Source organism: Scyliorhinus canicula, chromosome 26, assembly GCF_902713615.1.
Source record: "Scyliorhinus canicula chromosome 26, sScyCan1.1, whole genome shotgun sequence".
Lineage (NCBI taxonomy): Eukaryota > Metazoa > Chordata > Chondrichthyes > Carcharhiniformes > Scyliorhinidae > Scyliorhinus > Scyliorhinus canicula.
In genome coordinates, this window is record NC_052171.1 from 9,040,561 (window position 1) to 9,061,114 (window position 20,554).

At 52.1% G+C, this 20,554-nt stretch overlaps 1 protein-coding gene across 2 annotated transcripts; it reads left to right on the forward strand.

Annotated features, from left to right (window-relative positions):
- Positions 1 to 740: 740 nt before the first annotated feature.
- Positions 741 to 17,816, forward strand: LOC119957413 (VIP36-like protein). Of its 2 annotated transcripts, XM_038785464.1 has the most exons (9): positions 741 to 896; positions 1,942 to 2,063; positions 4,369 to 4,486; positions 5,836 to 5,918; positions 8,606 to 8,638; positions 9,725 to 9,886; positions 11,008 to 11,122; positions 12,740 to 12,856; positions 16,114 to 17,816. In XM_038785464.1, the coding sequence occupies exons 1-9, from the start codon at positions 761 to 763 to the stop codon at positions 16,254 to 16,256; spliced, it is 1,029 nt and encodes a 342-aa protein (XP_038641392.1). In that variant the 5' UTR covers positions 741 to 760; the 3' UTR covers positions 16,257 to 17,816. The 2 variants fall into 2 exon arrangements, with proteins under 2 accessions (XP_038641392.1, XP_038641393.1); XM_038785465.1 differs by lacking the exon at positions 8,606 to 8,638.
- Positions 17,817 to 20,554: the final 2,738 nt, after the last annotated feature.

A 20,554-nucleotide genomic window follows, 5' to 3' on the forward strand; every position in this document is an offset into this window, starting at 1 on the left:
CAATCATCTCATGCTCCCAAACGAACCTGCCTTCACCACAGCCAGATGGCAGTGCGTGTCCAGACCCCAAACCACTCAACTGCGAACAAGCTTCTCCCGGGTCACATTTGCCTCCGCTTGCAAATCAGTTGCCCTCTGGAGTTCTCGACCCTTTCATAAGCGGTGCCAGTCCCCCACCGGCTCTGCCCAGTTCCCTACCCTCACAAAGTTTAAATCCAGGATAGATCTTCATTTTCTTTTTAAATTTAGAGTGCCCAATTCATTTTTTCCAACTAAGAGGCAATTTAGCCTGGCCAATCCCCCTACCCTGCACATCTTTGGGTTGTGGGGGTGAAACATGCAGACACGGGGAGAATGTGCAAACTCCACACGGACAGTGACCCAGAGCTGGGATCGAACCTGGGACCTTGGCGCCGTGAGGCAGCAGCGCTAACCCACCGCGCTGCCCCTCTCTAACCTTATTCTTAACAGATGGGGGATGTTTATTGGGTGGGGAGGGGGGTAATATTTGGCTACAGGAGTTTCTGCCTGCTGGAGGTGGGTACCTCAGGTATGAATGCACTGGCTTGCCAAAGCCAGCACTGAGCCATTGTCCGTGGGTCAGGTCCCGCGCCCGGGGCACAAATGTATCCGCCGGGATTCCCGGGCGACATTCCATAATGGAACGCGGCCCGGGCGGAGGAGTGATTGACGGCTGCGGCCAGCCAATAAAGGAAGAGGGATTCTGCCCCTCCCCCTCTCCCCCCGCGCGCTCGCAACAATGGCGCTGCGGCGGCGCCGCTGCTGCTGGTGTCTGCTGCTGACCCTGCTCAGCCAGGGCCTGCCCCAGGGCCAGGCTGACTCGGGCACCGAGGAGTATCTGAAACGCCAGCACAGCCTGATGAAACCCTACCAGGGTAAGGATCATTGCAATGCAAATAAAGTGCAGCCCCCCCCCCCCCGCGCCTTCTCACCCCCCCAAACCTGGGGTGCTGCGAAGAAGCTCAGGGGTAGGGGTGAGTGAGGGACGAAGTGCAGCTATTGCAATGCACAGGTTAGGTGAGACAGCTCTTGCTCAGACACCACGCTTCAGTACCGTGCAGGGTTCTTTCTGGTCGCCATATTCCTCATTTAGGTCCCAGAGGCACTTGGGAGGTTGCAAACTGTCAGGTAATTCATACCTGTCAGGAGGCCATAAGCATGCAAGCTCTCTTTCGCTCTCCTGCAAAGAGAAGACTTGTTGTGGTGGTGGGGGGGGTGACCTAATCGAGATGTTTGGTCAGGCAGCACCGTGGTGCGGTGGTTAGCACTGCTGCCTCACGGCGCCAAGGATCCGGGTTCGATCCCAGCTCTGGGTCACTGTCCGTGTGGCGTTTGCACATTCTCCCCGTGTTTGCGTGGGTTTCACCCCCACAGTCCAAAGATATGCAGGCGAGGTGGGTTGGCCACGCTAAATTGCCCCTTAATTGGGAAAAAAAGATTTGGGTACTCTAAATTTATTTTAATAAAAACAAATCAAAAAGGGGATTCAGAAGAAATGTATTCACCTGGAGTGGGTGAAACTGAGGTTAATATTTGCCCAATCTTTAAAAAAAAATTAGAGTACCCAATTCATTTTTCCCAATGAAGAGGCAATTTAGCGCGGCCAATCCACCTCGCCTGCACATCTTTGGGTTGTGGGGGCGAAACCCACACAGACACAGACAGTGACCCGGGGCTGGGATCGAAACTGGTGCCGTGAGGCGGCAGTGCTAACCACTGTGCCATCGTGCTGCCCAATCCTAATTGCCCCTCACAAAGATGATTGGTGAGCCCCCTTCACGAGCCGCTGCGGTCCATGTGGTGTAGGTACACCCACAGTGCTGTCAGGAAGGGAACTTTGACCCAGCGACAGTGAAGGAATGGTCTTCTGTGTTTCCTCCCTTCGCTGCTAAGTGCTATTTGTCTCTTTGTCTCTTGCAGGTGTTGGAGCATCTGGTTCGGGGACTCACTGGGATCTTCTTGGAAATACAATGGTGACCTCCCATTTTATACGACTCACGCCCGATCTTCAGAGCAAACAGGGAGCGATCTGGAATCGTGTAGTAAGGGTTGATCTCTCACTTTGGATGCTTTCATTTTAAGTCTTAAGTACGGGGAACGGGCTGCTTTCCGCACCAGTGTCCCCGTCAACAGGGTAGCTGCAGCGCGGAATGGAAAGAGAAAATGCTGGAAAAACTCAGCAACGTTTCCAGTCCGATACGACTCTTGCAGAATCAGAGAGGATTCATGCTGTTGAAAAGGGAGGGGAGGGGCAGGTGGAGCAAAATAGCTGAGATTAAATGACAAAGACGTCATGGAACAAAAGACAAAGAACGTTTGAAAGTCTAAAGCTTGGGTCAAGGGTATTCTAGATGTTAATGGCAAAGGAAAGGTCAGCACTGTCTGAAAGCAAAATAGCTGAATGTGTTGAGGGAAAAAATAAAGGTTTAGTGCTGGCGACCCAGTGGTGAGCACTGCTGCCTCACAGCGCCAGGGAACCGACTGTCTGTGTGGAGTTTGCACCCTCGTGTCAACGTGGGTTTCCTCCGGGTGCTCCGGTTTCCTCCCACAGTCCGAAGACGTGCAGGTTAAGTGGATTGGCCGTGCAAAATTGCCCCATAGTGAACAAAAGATGCAGGTTGGGGGGGGTAGTTACTGGGATAGGAGGGGAGGTGGGCCTGGGCAGGGTGTTCTTTCAGAGGAGCAGTGCAGACTCGATGGGCCGAATGGCCTCCAATATTGATTCTACTCTGCCTGAAAGTAAAATCGTCAGAAAATACAGACTGGCACTTTGGGGGAGTAATGGGCGAGAGACAAAACGGAGAACAGAGTTCATGGTTTGAAGTTGTTGAACTCAAATGTGAAATCCAGAGGGCTGTAAAGTGCCTGATCAGAAGATGAGATGCGGTTCCACCAGCTTTCAATGGATCATTGAAGGCCTTTTACAACATGGATTACATGCAAAGTAAAGCTCCCTCCACGCCATCCCCAACAAACACTCCCAGGACAGTTACAGCACAGGGTTAGATACAGAGTAAAGCTCACTCTACACTGTCCCCATCAAACACTCCCAGGACAGGCACAGCACAGGGTTAGATACAGAGTAAAGCTCACTCTACACTGTCCCCAACAAACACTCCCAGGACAGGTGCAGCAAGGGGTTAGATACAGAGTAAAGCTCCCTCTACACTGTCCCTATCAAACACTCCCAGGACAGGGACAGCACTGGGTTAGATACAGAGTAAGCTCCCTCTGCACTGTCCCCATCAAACACTCCCAGGACAGGTGCAGCAAGGGGTTAGATACAGAGTAAAGCTCCCTCTACACTGTCCCTATCAAACACTCCCAGGACAGGTACAGCACGGGGTTAGATACAGAGTAAAGCTCACTCTACACTGTCCCCATCAAACACTCCCAGGACAGGCACAGCACAGGGTTAGATACAGAGTAAAGCTCACTCTACACTGTCCCCAACAAACACTCCCAGGACAGGTGCAGCAAGGGGTTAGATACAGAGTAAAGCTCCCTCTACACTGTCCCTATCAAACACTCCCAGGACAGGGACAGCACTGGGTTAGATACAGAGTAAGCTCCCTCTGCACTGTCCCCATCAAACACTCCCAGGACAGGTGCAGCAAGGGGTTAGATACAGAGTAAAGCTCCCTCTACACTGTCCCTATCAAACACTCCCAGGACAGGTACAGCACGGGGTTAGATACAGAGTAAAGCTCCCTCTGCACTGTCCCCATCAAACACTCCCAGGACAGTTACAGCACGGGGTTAGATACAGAGTAAAGCTCCCTCTGCACTGTCCCCATCAAACACTCCCAGGACAGGTACAGCACGGGGTTAGATACAGAGTAAAGCTCCCTCTACACTGTCCCCATCAAACACTCCCAGGGCAGGTACAGCATGGGGTTAGATACAGAGTAAAGCTCCCTCTACACTGACCCCACCAAACACTCCCAGGACAGGTACAGCACGGGGTTAGATACAGAGTAAAGCTCCCTCTGCACTGTCCCTATCAAACACTCCCAGGACAGGAACATTGTGGATTTAGATACAGAGTAAAGCTCCCTCTACACTGTCCCCATCAAACACTCCCAGGACAGGTACAGCACGGGGTTAGATACAGAGTAAAGCTCCCTCTACACTGTCCTCATCAAACACTCCCAGGACAGGTACAGCACGGGGTTAGATACAGAGTAAAGCTCCCATTTTTCGCAGTGACATACCGAGGAATGAGATTCTGGAAGTTGTGTGCGGGCTTTCCACCAAAGCCATTTGCTGATGTATTTTACTTGTGCTGCAGTTCACTGTTTAATATCTGCAGAGATTAACCACACGCTGCCTCTTGTGTGCCTGCAGGCCTGTCTAATGCAAGACTGGGAGGTACAGGTCCACTTCAAAGTTCACGGCCTGGGGAAGAAAAATCTGAATGGTGATGGGTTTGCAATCTGGTACACCAAAGATCGAATGCAAGCAGGTACAATACGTGATCTGGACCCTGTTGAAGAAAAGCTGCTATCTGTACTTTGAATGCAAATTCGCTAAGAGAGTGTTTCAAACTAATGACAGGAAGAAGATCGCATCGGATCCCCTCACCCTCAATAGCTTAATGCAAAAGAGTGTGGGGGCTGGAAGCATGAAATGAAACATTGTGCGCAAAATGCTCACCAGGACAGGCAGCATCTGTGGGGAGAGAAACCAAGTTTTAAAAATAAATTTAGAGTATCCAATACATTTTTTCCAATTAAGGGGCAATTTAGCGTGGCCAATCCACCTACCCCGCACATCTTTGGGTTGTGGGGGTGAGAGCCACGCAGACACGGGGAGAATGTGCAAACTCCACACGGACAGTGACCCGGGGCCGGGATCGAACCTGGGTCCTTGGCGTTGTGAGGCAGCAGTGCTAGCCACTGCGCTGCCCGGGAGAGAAAGCGTTACAGTTTCAAGGCAATGACCTATCAGCAGAACTGGGAACGGTTGGATGTCTAATCCGCTGCCTCACCGAACCCCCTCTCCTCCAGCCTAGCAACCTGTTGTACCATTAATTCACTGTGAGACGATGAGAGTGAACTTAGGCTTTATTAACCAGGAACTAGTCTGCTGTACAAATGAGCGCCACCCCCCAGGTGGCGTCTATATACCGTCCGAGGGGGGGGGGGGCGGGGGCGGAGGCGGAGGCGGAGCCCACCAGGCTCCAGTACAATACCTGTAAGGAGATCACATTACTATTGGGCCACCGTGCTACACAGACAGCTTATACAATGGTGAATACGTTCACCACACAACCCTCCCCAGAAATCTCCGTTTCTCCGATTCCGACCTCTTGAGCGCCTCCCATTTCGATCGCTCCGCCCCCTGCGACCGTGCCTTCAGCTGCTCAGCTCGGGAATACCCTCTCTCTACACCTCTCCTCCTTCGGAACGCTGCCTAAAACCTTGGCCATCCTTTTGGTCATCTGACTGTTAGGATCTCCTCGTGCAGCTGGATGGCCATCCTTTGTTCTGGAACGGCCCCGTGAAGCATCTTGGGGCTGCTTTCGCACGCGAAAGGCGCAGTATAAAGATAAATTGTTGTCACGGTGTGTGGGCAAGTTGCCAAAAGGCGACAGCCGCTTGTGCGAGTAGTTTTTCTGGTGTTGATCGGTGCCTTTGGGAGAGGCGGAAATCATTTGGATGGCGGGAAAGGTGGGGGTGGTGGAGGGAAAGGTGGGGGTGGTGGAGGGAAAGGTGGGGGTGGTGGAGGGACAGTGGGGGGGGGGGGGGGTGGTAATGTGTCAGCTCGGAGGTGTTACTTTGCCGTTTTCTGAAGGTTTGCCCCCTTCTTCAGGGACAGTGTTCGGCAGCATCGATCCGTTTTCTGGATTGGGAATATTCATGGATACGTATCCAAACGAGGAAAAACAGCAGGAGGTGAGTTCACTAACCCAATAACATATTGTCCTCGAATAAATCGGCTCCGTTACAATGTTAAATAAATATCTCTTATCGGCGGTGGCTGATCGAAGTCAGAATTAAGTGTTGTGAAACAACTAACATTTGGACTTATTTAAAAATCTACCTCACCATTTTAATTCAAAGTCTTAGCCAAGAGCAGAGCGTGTGGTTGGCAGCGTTGTTCCTTTCAGTTGACAGGTTATGCCCTGGATTGTGGAATCTGCAGACCAATCCTTGGATGTTTACCCTCCCGCCCGACATCGCTCGATGGCCAACATCAGAATTTCTTTCTGGGTTTAAGAAAAATATCTGGGCAGCACGGTGGCGCAGTGGTTAGCACTGCTGCCTCGCGGGCGCCAAGGACCCGGGTTCGATCCCAGCCCTGGGTCACTGTCCGTGTGGAGTTTGCACATTCTCCCCGTGTCTGCGTTGGTCTCACCCTCACAACCCAAAAAGATGTGCAGGGTAGGTGGATTGGCCACGCTAAATTGCCCCTTCATTGGAGGGGGAAAAAAGTCCGCCTCTGACAGCTCGGCACTCCCTCAATCCTATCTGGACTGTCACCGTGAGTCCCTCTGGTCTCAATCCAGCGTAGGCCTTGAACTCGCATTCTTTCAATCCCCAATTGAGCACTGGAGCCAAGCTGACCCTGGACGGGAAGGAGGAGGAAGGGATTTTTTTGCAAGCTTGAAAACCGGAACGTGGGGAATGGGAGGTGGCAAATTTCCATTTCAAATACAGTGTGGGAGCGTTATTGAGATTGTGAGAGGCGAGGGAAGCCTTCATTGTGAGGATCTGCTTCCCGGAAAGGGTTTACCACTCTGCAAATCATGACTTATGAGACTGAATGACCATGCGGTTGTCATTCTCTGGTGTCTGATGATCAAGATAGATCTCTGTGTTGAAGGGAAAAACAGTTTTCAACCGAATGCCAATTGCTGGGAAAATCCCGATGTAGAGGTTCTCTTCCTGCTTGCCACTGGCAATGGGATTGGATGACCCTGCATCACAAGATGAATGACAAAGAACAAAGTAAAGTACAGCACAGGAACAGGCCCTTCAGCCCTCCAAGCCTGCGCCGACCATGCTGCCCGTCTAAACTAAAATCTTCTACACTTCCGGGGTCGGTATCCCTCCATTCCCATCCTATTCACGTATTTGTCAAGATGCCCCTTAAACGTCACTATCGTCCCTGCTTCCACCACGTCCTCCGGCAGCGAGTTCCAGGCACCCACTACCCGCTGTGTAAAAATCTTCTTCGTACATCTCCTCCAAACCTTGCCCCTCGCTCCTTAAACCTCTGCCTCCGAGTAATTGACCCCTCTATCCTGGGAAAAAGCCTCTGACTATCCACTCTGTCTATGCTCCTCATAATCTTGCAGACCTCTATCAGGTCGCCCCTCAACCTCCGTCGTTCCAGTGAGAACAAACCGAGTTTATTCAACCTCTCCTCATAGCTAATGCCCTCCATACCAGGCAACGTCCTGGTAAACCTCCTCTGCACCCTCTCTAAAGCTTCCACATCCTTCTGGTAGTGTGGCGACCAGAATTGAACACTAGACTCCAAGTGTGGCCTCACTAAGGTTCTATACAGCTGCAAGCTGACTTGCCAATTTTTATACTCAATGTCCCGGCCAATGAAGGCAAGCATGCCGTATGCCTTCTTGACTACCTTCTCCACCTGTGTTGCCCCTTTCAGTGACCTGTACACCTAGATCTCTCTGACTGTCAATACTCTTGAGGGTTCTACCATTCACTGTATACATTGTACGCCGGGTTTGCATTGTCGTGGATATAGGATTAGTGAGGGGGCAGTTTCATGACTGGCAGCTTTATACAGGCCCTATAAAAGTGTCCACAATTCCGGAATTCTCTTTCCCATCTCCCGAAGTATACACAAATCTCCATCAGGTCACCTGACAGAAAGTTGCATTCCTGATAACAGATCCTTTCTGATAACCGAGCCTCGTGTCTGCTCTGCCTCTTATATGTTAGTGACCAGAACTGAACGTGGGCTCAAGGTCAGGCCTAGACAGGGTGCTCAAGGTGGGGACTGACCAGAACATCGATTCGATCAATCCTGATCCAATTCTGTTGTGCCAAAGGAATTATACCGCGATCAGACCTCACATCTGTGGCAAAATTGGAAAGGCACTCATTAGAATAGAATGCTAAAGATCCCTCCATGCCCGAGTCATGTGTTCCCGTCGTCCGGATTATTTATTGCGGCCTAGTTCCATAGGGAGAAGCCTCACGGGTAATCCAAACCTCAGGCTAGCGTAAGGGGCAGTGATGCCTCTGAGCTGTGAAATAAGTGGGGGGAAAAAACAAAAAACTGAAAAATCACTTATTGTCACGAGTAGGCTTCAATGAAGTTACTGTGAAAAGCCCCTAGTCGCCACATTCCGGCACCTGTTCGGGGAGGCTGGTACGGGAATCGAACCGTGCTGCTGGCCTGCCTTGGTCTGCTTTAAAAGCCAGCGACTTAGCGCAGTGTGCTAAACCAGCCCCTTAGTCCACGTTTGTTCAGTGTTGTAAGCGCAGGGTCGTTGCCAGTGTCGGGAAACGCGTGTCAGTTGGATGATTGAAAGCAATGATGAGCTATTGAACTGCCTGTTTTATCTCGTTGCTACTGTTTGGCATTGTTTCCGGGGATGTGGCAGACTAAGAAGAGGAGATATTCGTCTACTAACCAGGTAGCCTTGTGTTCCCATCTCCATGCTCCATTGGCGCGTCTGGCTTTCATCCTTCCCTGTTTGCGTTGATCCTTCCGCGGCGTTTACCATTCATTCCCTATCTCATCCTTCCTTGTGCGGGCAAACCGATATTGTTTGCAGTGTCTAGACTTTGTGTTTCGTTTTGTGGTTTGGCGTTATCTTTTATTGCCTCTTGCCACCTGCTGTCTTGGGAGGACTCGTCGAGCCCACTGTACTGAGGGAGTCCCCACTCCTGCACCCCCCCCCCCCCCGGAGTTTATAAAGTCAGTGGATTGCTTTGACAAAGATGCAGATTATTCGGTGCCCCCACAGTGGGTGGGGGAGGGTTAGAGTTTGAAGGCTCGAGGGTTAAGCAGTCGGCTTACGACATGGCCGTTCACGTCCCTGCCTCCCTACGCTAACTCAGTTCTGTATCAGAGCTCCTGCCTAATGTGTTCCTCCAAGCCTTGGGGGGAGGGGGGGGGGGGGGGGGGTGGCCTCTCTGATGTGACCTGTCGCTGTTTCAAACTGTTGGGTTCCGACTGAATTGCAGGTTGCTGCAGCTGAACAGCCTCAGCGACCGGCCGAAATGTGCTGTCGCCGTTCCGCCATCAAGGTTCGGGCAGTCAATCGATTCCCTCTCCTGTACGGTTGGAAGGGTGTGGGGTGGGACGTGGAGAGGATGTTTCCGTTGGGAGGAGAGACTGGAACCAGAGGACACCATCTCAGACTGAAGGGACGATCCTCTAAAGCAGAGATGAGGAGGAATTTCTTCAGCCAGAGGGTGGTGAATCTGTGGAACTCTTTGCCGCAGAAGGCTGTGGAGGCCAAATCACTGAGTGTCTTTAAGACAGAGATCGATAGGTTCTTGATCAATAAGGGGGATCAGGGGTTATGGGGAGAAGGCAGGAGAACGGGGATGAGAAAAATATCAGCCATGATTGAATGGCGGAGCAGACTCGATGGGCCGAGTGGCCTAATTCTGCTCCTATGTCTTATGGACTTGCTTTTGGGTTTGAAGGATTTTTACGGGCACATTGAACTCTTGTGTGTTCGCGTACTAATGTTTTTTTTTTTGCCGGGCAGCGGATTTTCCCGTACATCTCAGCGATGGTTAACAACGGGAGCCTTTCGTACGATCACTCCCGAGATGGGCGGCCCACGGCCATTGGAGGGTGCACCGCCCTGGTGCGCAATCTCGACCACGACACCTTCGTGGTGACCCGCTACCTGAAACGGAGGTTGACGGTGAGTGCTCGCGGTGAACGAAGCTTACGGATCCAGCAAGACGCACGTGTTGCCCAACCCGACCCTGTTGGGCTGCGGCCATGGCACGTGCCTCGTTCAGGCCACCACGATTCATTACGGGCAGCACGGTAGCACAGTGGTTAGCACAATCGCTTCACAGCTCCAGGGTCCCAGGTTCGATTCCGGCTTGGGTCACTGTCTGTGCGGAGTCTGCACATCCTCCCCGTGTGTGCGTGTCCTCCGGGTGCTCCGGTTTCCTCCCACAGTCCAAAGATGTGCAGGTTAGGTGGATTGGCCGTGATAAATTGCCCTTAGTGTCCAAAATTGCCCTCAGTGTTGGGTGGGGTTACTGGGTTATGGGGATAGGGTGGAGGTGTTGACCTTGGGTAGGGTGCTCTTTCCAGGAGCCGGTGCAGACTCGATGGGCCGAATGGCCTCCTTCTGCACTGTAAATTCTATGAATTCTATGATCCTGTGAGCTCGATGTTGTCCTCACCCAATGAGAGGCCGGATAACCCTACTGCAGCTCTTAATTCTGGTGGTCTCACGGCCGCTCTGAACCCTTGCCGCAAAAGAGACGCCCCTCTCCCGTACACTTCAAAATATTTTTTTTTTAAATAAATAAATTTAGAGTACCCAATTAATCTTTTCCAATTAAGGGGCAATTTAGCGTGGCCAATCCACCTAACCTGCACATCTTTGGGTTGTGGGGGCGAAACCCACGCAGACACGGGGAGAATGTGCAAACTCCACATGGACAGTGACCCAGAGCCGGGATCGAACCCGGGTCCTCGGCGCCGTGAGGCAGCAGTGCTAACCACTGCGCCACTGCGCCGCCCTAAATATTGTTGACTTGACCTCCCGGCACTTCACTGACTGGGCAGTTGGTTAGCTCTGTCCTGTCCTGGAGTTGGTGGTGGCCTCCTGGCCGCACTCTTTCCCCGCTCGTGCGCAGTCGTGCAATGCTGGGTGCACGTAACTATTTGGATAGGTTTCTGGGCCCGGTTTTGCCTCGAGAGCTGCCGCGTCATTGAGAGGCCTTCGCTGGTCAGCCTGTTGGCAAGGGCAGGGGCACAGGGGGAACTTTCAAAGAGAGCTGATGAGCGTCTGCCCTTTTTCAGGTCATGATCAATATCGAAGGAAAGAACGAATGGAAGGACTGCATCGATCTTCCGGGAGTCAGGCTGCCTTTGGGTTATTACTTCGGGGTCTCTTCAGCCACTGGAGACCTGACGGGTATGTTGCCTTCCAACCTATGTAGGACCTTCCACTGTGTGGGGTTGCCAGGAAAGTGCCCGAGAAAGGGGCAAATAAAAGAACCTGCGTTTAAATAAGGCTTTTCATGATTCAGGATCTCCCAACGCGCATTATGGCCAATCAAAGGGCAGCACGGTAGCATGGTGGTTAGCGTAAATGCTTCACAGCTCCAGGGTCCCAGGTTCGGTTCCCGGCTGGGTCACTGTCTGTGTGGAGTCTGCACGTCCTCCCCGTGTGCGTGGGTTTCCTCCGGGTGCTCCGGTTTCCTCCCACAGTCCAAAGATGTGCAGGTTAGGTGGATTGGCCGTGCTAAATTGCCCGTAGTGTCCTAAAAAGTAAGGTTAAGGGTGGGGTTGTTTGGGTTACGGGTATAGGGTGGATACGTGGGTTTGAGTAGGGTGATCATGGCTCGGCACAACATCGAGGGCCGAAGGGCCTGTTCTGTGCTGTACTGTTCTATTCTATTCAATTAAGTTCCACTGTCGCAGGTGTGGCAGCCAATTGCTACGCAATTGGGTAAATGGGGCTTTGGTTTAATGCCAGTCACCGACAATGCAGCGCTCCCTCAGTACCGCACTCTGCAATGTCAGCCTGGAGTAGCTTCGACCCATGACCTCCTGAGTCAGGCCACAGTGCTGCCCACCGAGACAGCTCCACCCATTTGGGAGTTGGGTCGATGGTCAGGTCGGTGTCAGTGAAGGATGAGATCGAGTGGGATGAAGGGCCTGAAGTGAGTACAGCGGTGACTTGGCTGTTGGGTCCAGTCAGCGAGGGCCATCTGGCCCCTTGGCAATAGCCTCAGGTCTCGAAGGGATACATGAATTTCCACTGTTTACTCCTGTTGCAAACTGCATACAAGGTGTTTCCTTCAGCATCAGATAGTCTGGATGTAATATAAATACTGTGGATACAAGGGCAGGTCAGAGGCTGGGAATCCTGCGGAGAGTAACTCACCTCCTGACTCCCCCCAAAGCCTGTCCACCATCTACAAGGACACAAGTCAGGAGTGTGAGGGAATACTCTCCACTTGCTTGGATGAGTGCAGCTCCCAACAACACTCAAGAAGCTCAACACCATCCGGGACAAAGCAGCCCCGCTTGATTGGCACCCCATCCACAAACTTTCACTCCCTCCACCACCGACGCACAGTGGCAGCCGTGTGTACCATCTACAAGATGCTCTGCAGCAACTCACCAAGGCTCCTTAGGCAGCACCTTCCAAACCCACGACCTCTACCATCTAGAAGGACAAGGGCAGCAGATACCTGGGAACCCCACCACCTGGAGGTTCCCCTCCAAGTCACTCACCACCCCGACTTGGAAATATATCGTCCGTTCCTTCACTGTCGCTGGGTCAAACTCCTGGAACTCCCTCCCTAAACAGCACGGTGGGTGTACCCATTGCCACCTTCAAGGGGCAATTAGGAATGGGCAATACTGGTCCCAGCCAGCGATGCCCATAACCCAAATTCAAGAACTAAAATATTGCTGTGTCTTTTGCCTTCTGCTGTTTTGGAGCTGAGCTCTTCCCAGCTGAAGCATACTTTCAGAGGGAGCGAACGGGAGGATTGAATCTCTGTTGTTCCTTTCCCTGTAGATAATCACGACATTATATCAGTAAAGGTCTACGAACTGACAGTGGAAAGAACGGCCGAGGAGCAAAAAGAAGATGAAGTGCTGGTTCCCAGTGTAGATAACCTCCGCCTACAAGACGGTAAGGGAAATCTCCCCAGAGCTGAACCCGCTCCCTCCGCCCCTTTCAGGATTGCGCGCCCCAGATCATTTCGAAGTCTCCCACCGCTTCTTTTGCCAATTATCTTGCAACGAGATTTCGAACGGAAAAACGCTGGAAATGCTCAGTGGCTCTGGTAGTGGATTGTATGGAGAGAGGAGCAGAGCTAGCGTGTCTGCTCTGGGATCTCTTTGTTTCATCAAAGAGTACCTTTCTCTACTAGACTCCGTTGAGTCGCCCCCATGAGTCGAGAACCATTTTGACCGCGGGCACAGTGCACAAGAGTTGAATCAAAGTGCCTGATCCCGCGTCACTTCCTGGACATTTCAGCCACTTAAGGGTTGGGTCAGTTCTATAGATGGATTGGTGAATTTGGAACTGATCTCCTGAGGGGAGGGGAGATTTGATCAAAGCGTTCAAAAGTCATGAGGCGTCCTGGACAGAGTGGATGGGGAGAAAATGTTCCCACGGGTGGGAAGGGGGAGAACCAGAGGGGGGTCTGGTTAGATGATTGACTAAAGAAGCGATGGCGATGTGAGGAAAATGTTTTCCCCACAACGACTGGAATGTGCTGCCCGAGAGCTTGGTGGCGGCAGATTCAATCGAGGCAGCCAAAAGGGAATGGGATCATTCCCTGTAAAAGGGGAAAGTGCAGGGTTCCAGGGAGAAGGCAGGGGAGCGGAGTGAGTTAAACGGCTCCTTTGGAGAGTCAGTGTCGACATCAGTGGCCACCTTCTGTGCTGTAACCACTTTGGGTCAGGGATATTGCTGGGCAGTAAAGGGGCCATGATCTGTTTGCTCCACCATCCGGATCGTCGCATTATATACCATATAGTGAATATGGTACAGAAGCAGGCCACTTGGCCCATCGAGGCTATGTTGGCTCTCTGTATAGTCAGTCCCGCTCCCCCACTCTGTTCCCCGTAGTTCTCCCGAGTTAATCTCTCTCGGGCGCCCGTCCGATTTCATTTTGAATCATTCACCTTCGCGTTTCTACCACCTTCATGGGCAGAGACTTTCAGCTCAGTCCCAGTGTAGTAGACCACGGGAGAGACTTCGGGGTCCTCCGTTGCAGAGGGATCTGGGTAGAAAACTATCATGCAGGTACAGCAGAGAATAAAGAAAGGGAACGCCGCCAAGGTCCCAGGTTCGATCCCGGCCCCGGGCCACTGCCCGTGTGGAGTTTGCACATTCTCCCCGTGACTGCGTGGGTTTCACCCCCCCCCCCCCACAACCCAAAGATGTGCAGGTTGGGTGAATTGGACAGGCTAAATTGCCCCTTCGTTGGCAAAAATGAATTGGGTAAATTTATTTAAAAAAATAAAAGGAAATGGAATGTTGGCATTTCTAGCTAAAGGAACAGAGTATAAAGGTAAGGAAATGTGGCTGCAACTGTACAAGCCATTGGTGAGACCACCCCTGGAGTATTGAGCACAGTTTTGTTCCCTTATTTGAGGAAAGATATAGTGTGAGATTGGAGGCAGATCAGAGGAGGTTCACCAGATTGATTCCAGAGATGAGGAGTTTGTCGTCTGAAGAGAGATTGAACCGTTTAGGCCGATATTCTCTCGAGTTTAGAAGAATGAGGGGAGATCAAAGTTGAGGTGTACAAGGTGGTAAAAAGTACGGATAAAGTAGACGTGGAGCGGATGCTTCCTCTTGTGGGGAATTCTAGAACGAGAGATCTTAGGATAAGAGGTAGCAAATTTAAAACCGAGTTGATGAGAAACTACTTCTCCCAAAGGGTTGTGATTCTGTGGAATTCGCTACCCCAGAGTGCGGTGGGTGCTGGGGCAGTGGGCAAATTTAAGGAGGAATTAGACAGATTTTTAATTGGTAATGGGTTGAAGGGTTATGGAGGACGGGCTGGACGATGGAGTTGAGGCCAGGATGGGATCAGCCATCAGAATGGCGGAGCAGACTCGATGGGGGCCAAATGGCCTAATTCTGCCCTTGTATCCCACAAAGCGATGAAGTCGGCCTTAAAACGATGATGGTTTCAGAAGGTCATCAACTTGGCCTTTATGTACAGCAGGTTCAGCTTGCGTTGTGGAGTAAGCTCCCCGCTTAGGAGCCGTACAGGGCGTGTGTGTGACTGGAATGCCCTCAGCTGAGCTGTCACTCAGATCGACAAGAGATAGAAAATTGCTGTCTTTTGACAAATATAAATGCGGATTTAACATGTAGTCCAGGTAGAGAGAGTTGGAGGCGGGGGGGTGGCCTAAAACACACATTGGGATTTACTTGGTAAAGGTGGCCCATCAATTACATTCTATACGGTGGAAATGCAGGAACAAGGATTGATTTTCAGCAGGAAGATTGAAGTTCCGGTAAATGTCAAATGAAGACATGCACTTATTTTTTTTTTTTTTGCCAATCCCTTCAGCAATTTTTTTTAAAAATTCGTCCATGGGCGTCGCAGGCTGTGCCAACATTTATTGCCCATCCCTAATTGCCCTTGAGGGGGGCAGTTAAAAGTCAACCACATTGCTGTGGGGTCTGGAGTCACATGTAGGCCCAGACCGGGTAAGGACGGCAGATTTCCTTCCCGAAAGGACATTAGCGAACCGGATGGGTTTTTACGACAGTCGTCAATGGTTTGACGGTCATCCTTAGATTTTTAATTCCAGACTTTTATTAAATTTGAATGTCACCATCGACAGTAGCGGGATTTGAACCCAGGTCTGGGGGGGGGGGGAGGAGGAGGAGGGAGGAGGAGGGAGGAGGAGGGAGGAGGAGGGGGAGGAGGGAGGAGGAGGGGGAGGAGGGGGGAGGAGGGGGAGGGGGAGGAGGAGGGGGGAGGAGGAGGAGGGGGAGGAGGAGGAGGAGGGGGGCAGGAGGAGGAGGAGGGGGGCAGGAGGAGGAGGGAGGGGAGGAGGAGGGGGGAGGAGGAGGAGGAGGGAGGGGAGGAGGAGGGGGGAGGAGGGGGGAGGAGGGGGGAGGAGGGGGGAGGAGGGGGGAGGAGGAGGGAGGGAGGAGGGGGGGAGGGAGGGAGGGAGGAGGGGGGAGGGCGGAGGGGGAGGAGGAGGGTGGAGGAGAAGGGGAAGGGGGGGATGCGAGGCCATTGGGGGGGATTGAACACATCGCTCTTTAAGGGGAAAAGAAGGCAATGGCGGGGTATGGCTTCTGATGTCCGTCAGCTCTCCCCCCCCCCCCCACCCCCATGTGGCCCTTGGCAGGATGGCCAAGGGTTTTGCAGTCGCCGTTTGCTGACTTTTGTTTCTTTCCATTCCGAGCAGACGATCCGGATTACGAGCCGATGAGCGGCGTGACGTTGTTCTTCATCGTTTTCTTCTCGCTCGTGGGCCTGATGGTGCTGGCCGTGATCGGGATCATCGCCTTCCAGAAATGGCAAGAGCAGAGCCGCAAGCGCTTTTACTGAGGCCCGGGTGGGCAGTGTAGGGTGGAGGGGGTGGGCAGAATGTGTGGGAGACGGGCACAGCGCGGGTTTATTTTCCTCTCCCTGGGATCAGCAGCACTGTGCGGTTCTTCAATCTTCATTTCCAACCGCACCGGGTGGCAGAAAGTTGTATCTCGCTCACCGGGACCGGATTCCCTTCTAACCCTGAGCTGACGCGGTCGACGTGCCCCCAAGTCTCGCTCCTCGACAGTCAAACAATCTCCAGCGCATTCCTCAATACACACATGACAGCCCATTGCGGAGTTCGAATCAGATTGCTTTGCGAGCAGACTTTCCCAGCGAACGAATGGGACTGTTGCCAGCTGGTCCGAAGTGTCCCGGCGGCGGTGGGGGAGGGGGGGGGAATCAAAACGAGCAAGTGATCGGTCCCCTGAGTTCAATATGCATCTCGAAGGATGTGCGATCGATGTTGCCGTTTTCTGGAGCGTGCGGGTCTCTTTTTGTTTCAGCTGCATTTGTCTTGTCAGGGTGCGTGTTTATACTTTTTACGTTCACGAATAGCCGATTCTGAAGTAGGCACAGAGGGATCTTAGGCATTGTGGCTTATTTCTGAACGAGAGCCCAATTTCAATTCCCCTTTTGGAGAGCACTGGGATCTTAACGTCCCTCATTCTGCTTCGAGACAACAATAATGTGGGGCTGCCGGCGAACAGCCGCTTTATGCCTGGCTGGCTGCCTCCTGACAACCTTCCTCTCGCTCAAAAGGGTGAGGCTGCTGTCCTGATGCACTGGCGCTGGGACTGTGCATTGGGTTTACGTCGAGTTGTCGGGGGGGGGGGGCAAGGTTAGGGTTCAGCGCCTTGAACCTATCCCGTTTCTAGCCCATCCCTCCCATCGTGTCTGGGCAGTGGGCGATTGCCACTTTGACTGCTGCTGCTGAAAGCTGGGCATGTGGGCCCAGTCCGGTCTCGCCAGTCTGCACTGGTGTTTGAAATGAAAATGAAAACCGCTTATTGTCACGAGTAGGCTTCAATGCAGTTACTGTGAAAAACCCCTCGTCGCCACATTCCGCCGCCTGTCCGGGGAGGCTGGTACGGGAATCGAACCGTGCTGCTGGCCTGCTTTAAAAGCCAGCGATTTAGCCGAGTGAGCTAAACCAGCCCCATTTTGAGTATGTCGTGTGACGGGAGTGTGAAGGGGTCTAACTATGGGCTGCGTACCCTTTTTGTGAAATGGCATGTGACCTGGACAAGGGGCCGAAGGAAGAGAATAGTCCCATAACGTCAGCTGCTCAGCATCCGGCCCTCATTGTGCCCACAGTTGGGTCTTTGCGGACCATACACCTCAGTATTGCCCATGATTGAGACAAGCTGTGGTATTCAAAACTATTTCATGTATTTTTTTTTTTACTCCTTCCTCCCCTCCCCGCCGTGTTGACGTAATGGTTATCACAGCGTCAGCACTGCTGCCTCACAGCTCCTGGGTCCCAGGTTCAATTCCGGCCTGCGGAATTCACTGACTGCGTGGAGTTTGCACGTTCTCCCCTTGTCCGCGTGGGTTTCCTCCCCCCAGTCCAAAGGTGTGCGGGTTAGCTGGACTGGCTAGGCTAAATTGCGCCTTCGTTTCCAAAAGGTTAGGTGGGGTTAGGGGTGAGGATAGGGTGGAAGCTGAAGCTTAAGTAGGGTTCTCTTTCGGAGGGCCGGTGCCGACTCGGTGGGCCGAATGGCCTCCTTCTGCACTGTAAATTCTGTAATCTATGATTTCACCTCCCACCGAGTGACCTCAAAGCAGGTTGCCAGTCCCATGAACTTACCAGGATGGAGTGAAGGGCTCCAGGGGATCAGAAGTTGCATTTATATATAATGCCTTTTATGACCTCGGGACGTCCCGAGGCGCTTTACAGGCAATGAAACGGTTTAAGGGTAGTCACTTGTCATGCAGATGTGGCAGCTAGTTTGCACGTGGCATCTCCCTCGAGCAGCTTTGTGATAACGTGCCCTTTTCTTTTTGGGTCAAGGCAGTGTGTGTTCGTGCTGTTCCATGCTGAGACAAGCACAACTGGGTGGGCATCTAATCCCCATGGGTAAAGCCTGGATCCTCAGACTCGCTGCCACACCGCGGGCAGCCACTCCAAATGTACTTCAAGAGGTACAAGTCTCCATCTCGCAGATGGGTTATGAACAAGAGGGAACAGGTTCACACGCACTCTTGAGGGAGCCTGGAACTGGCAATATGGAGTCCGTCACCGGTGGCGACGGGCAACCACTAGGGTGGGCATCACCGGAGGTGACAAATTTAAATCACCCAGCCGCATTTTAAAGTGCGTTGGCGTTCCTCGTTAAGTTAACCCAGTGAGGGCAGCACGGTGGCGCAAGTAGTTAGCACGGTTGCCTCACGGCGCCGAGGACCCGGGTTCGATCCCAGCCCTGGGTCACTGTCCGTGTGGAGTTTGCACACTCTCCCCCCTGTCTGTCTGGGTCTCACTCCCACAACCCAAAAAAGATGTGCAGGGTAGGTGGATTGGCCACGCTAAATTTCCCTCGTAATCTGGGGGGGGGGGGGGGAAATAATTGGGTACTCTAAATTTATTTTTTAAAACGTTAACCCACTGGGTAGGGATATAGGTTTGCAGAAGTTAAAGCCAGAGGTTTGCTGGGTTCAAACTAAAAGCAACGGGGAGATTGTGGTTTTGGTTACAGACAGTGCATAAGATCCCTCAAAGACCCATGACAAAACAGCTCAAGTTACCACTTGCACGGTGTGACGTTAATCCCATCCACGGTGTCTCTCGTCACGTGCCGAGTGTAAGGTTTCAGGTTTTCGATTGCCACCGGCCCGGTAGAAGAGAGACCAAACAAGCGGTTGCCGGAGCGCCATCCTGCCTTCAGAACAAGTCGGGCGAAAGAAAAAAACAGAAGTGGGAAAGGTTTCCTCGCCATTTTGGTGTCAGCTCAAGCGACATTGACCTAAGTGGGCCCTGGAATGAGCGAAGCTGCAGATGTCAGCACTGAAGTGTTTATAACGACTGCACTGTTTTTGTTTAGTCTTTGGGTTGGAAAGGATTTCTCTCAAGTGAAGTGGTCAGGTGTGAGGAGTGTGAAACAGACTGCACTGATCCCACTTAAATGACGCACACACCGGATTGGGAGAGATTCGCACAACACTGGCATACTGAGATTTCTTTTTAAACTTGTTCAGGATTGTCTTTTTTTTTGTAAAGTAAAAAACCAGACGGATGACCAATCTCGACGGGCTGGAAAATCAGTGACTGACTGCTCTCATTGGCCAACCTTGTGTGTTACCAGACTACTGTTTCTTCGATGCTACTGTTTATGTATAATTAAATAAAATCCATAGAAATTTATAGCTAAGCCTGTTTTGCTCTGCTCATTAGCTGCTTCGGGTAACTTTGAAGTGACCCAAGGTAAGGCATGTTGCTGCTGGTTATAAAAATTGTTTGAAGTGCGCACGCTTCACATCAAACACTCCCAGGACAGGTACAGCACGGGGTTAGATACAGAGTAAAGCTCCCTCTACACTGTCCCCATCAAACACTCCCAGGACAGGTACAGCACAGGGTTAGATACAGATTAAAGCTCCCTCTACACTGTCCCCATCAAACACTCCCAGGACAGGTACAGCACGGGGTTAGATACAGGGTAAAGCTCCCTCTACACTGTGCCCATCAAACACTCCCAGGACAGGTACAGCACGGGGTTAGATACAGAGTAAAGCTCCCTCTAGACTGTCCCCATCAAACACTCCCAGGACAGGTACAGCACGGGGTTAGATACAGAGTAAAGCTCCCTCTAGACTGTCCCCATCAAACACTCCCAGGACAGGTACAGCACGGGGTTAGATACAGATTAAAGCTCCCTCTACACCGTCCCCATCAAACACTCCCAGGACAGGTACAGCACGGGGTTAGATACAGAGTAAAGCTCCCTCTACACCTTCCCCATCAAACACTCCCAGGACAGGTACAGCACGGGGCAGATACAGAGTAAAGCTCCCTCTACACTGTCCCCATCAAACACTCCCAGGACAGGTACAGTACGGGGTTAGATACAGAGTAAAGCTCCCTCTACACTGTCCCCATCAAACACTCCCAGGACAGGTACAGCATGGGGTGAGATACAGAGTAAAGCTCCCTCTACACTGTCCCTATCACACACTCCCAGGACAGGTACAGCACGGGGTTCGATACAGAGTAAAGCTCCCTCTGCACTGTCCCCAAGGCCATGCTAAATTGCCCCTTAAGTGTCCAAAAGGTTAGGCTGGGTTACGGGGATAGGATGGTAGCGTGGGCTTAAGTTGGG

Coding starts and splice junctions, on each gene's coding strand:
- LOC119957413 (XM_038785464.1), top strand. CDS start 761: ATGGCGCTGCGGCGGCGCCGCTGCTGCTGGTGTCTGCTGCTGACCCTG. Junction 4,487..5,835: donor CAAAGATCGAATGCAAGCAG/GTACAATACGTG, acceptor CCCCTTCTTCAG/GGACAGTGTTCGGCAGCATC. Junction 12,857..16,113: donor TAACCTCCGCCTACAAGACG/GTAAGGGAAATC, acceptor CATTCCGAGCAG/ACGATCCGGATTACGAGCCG.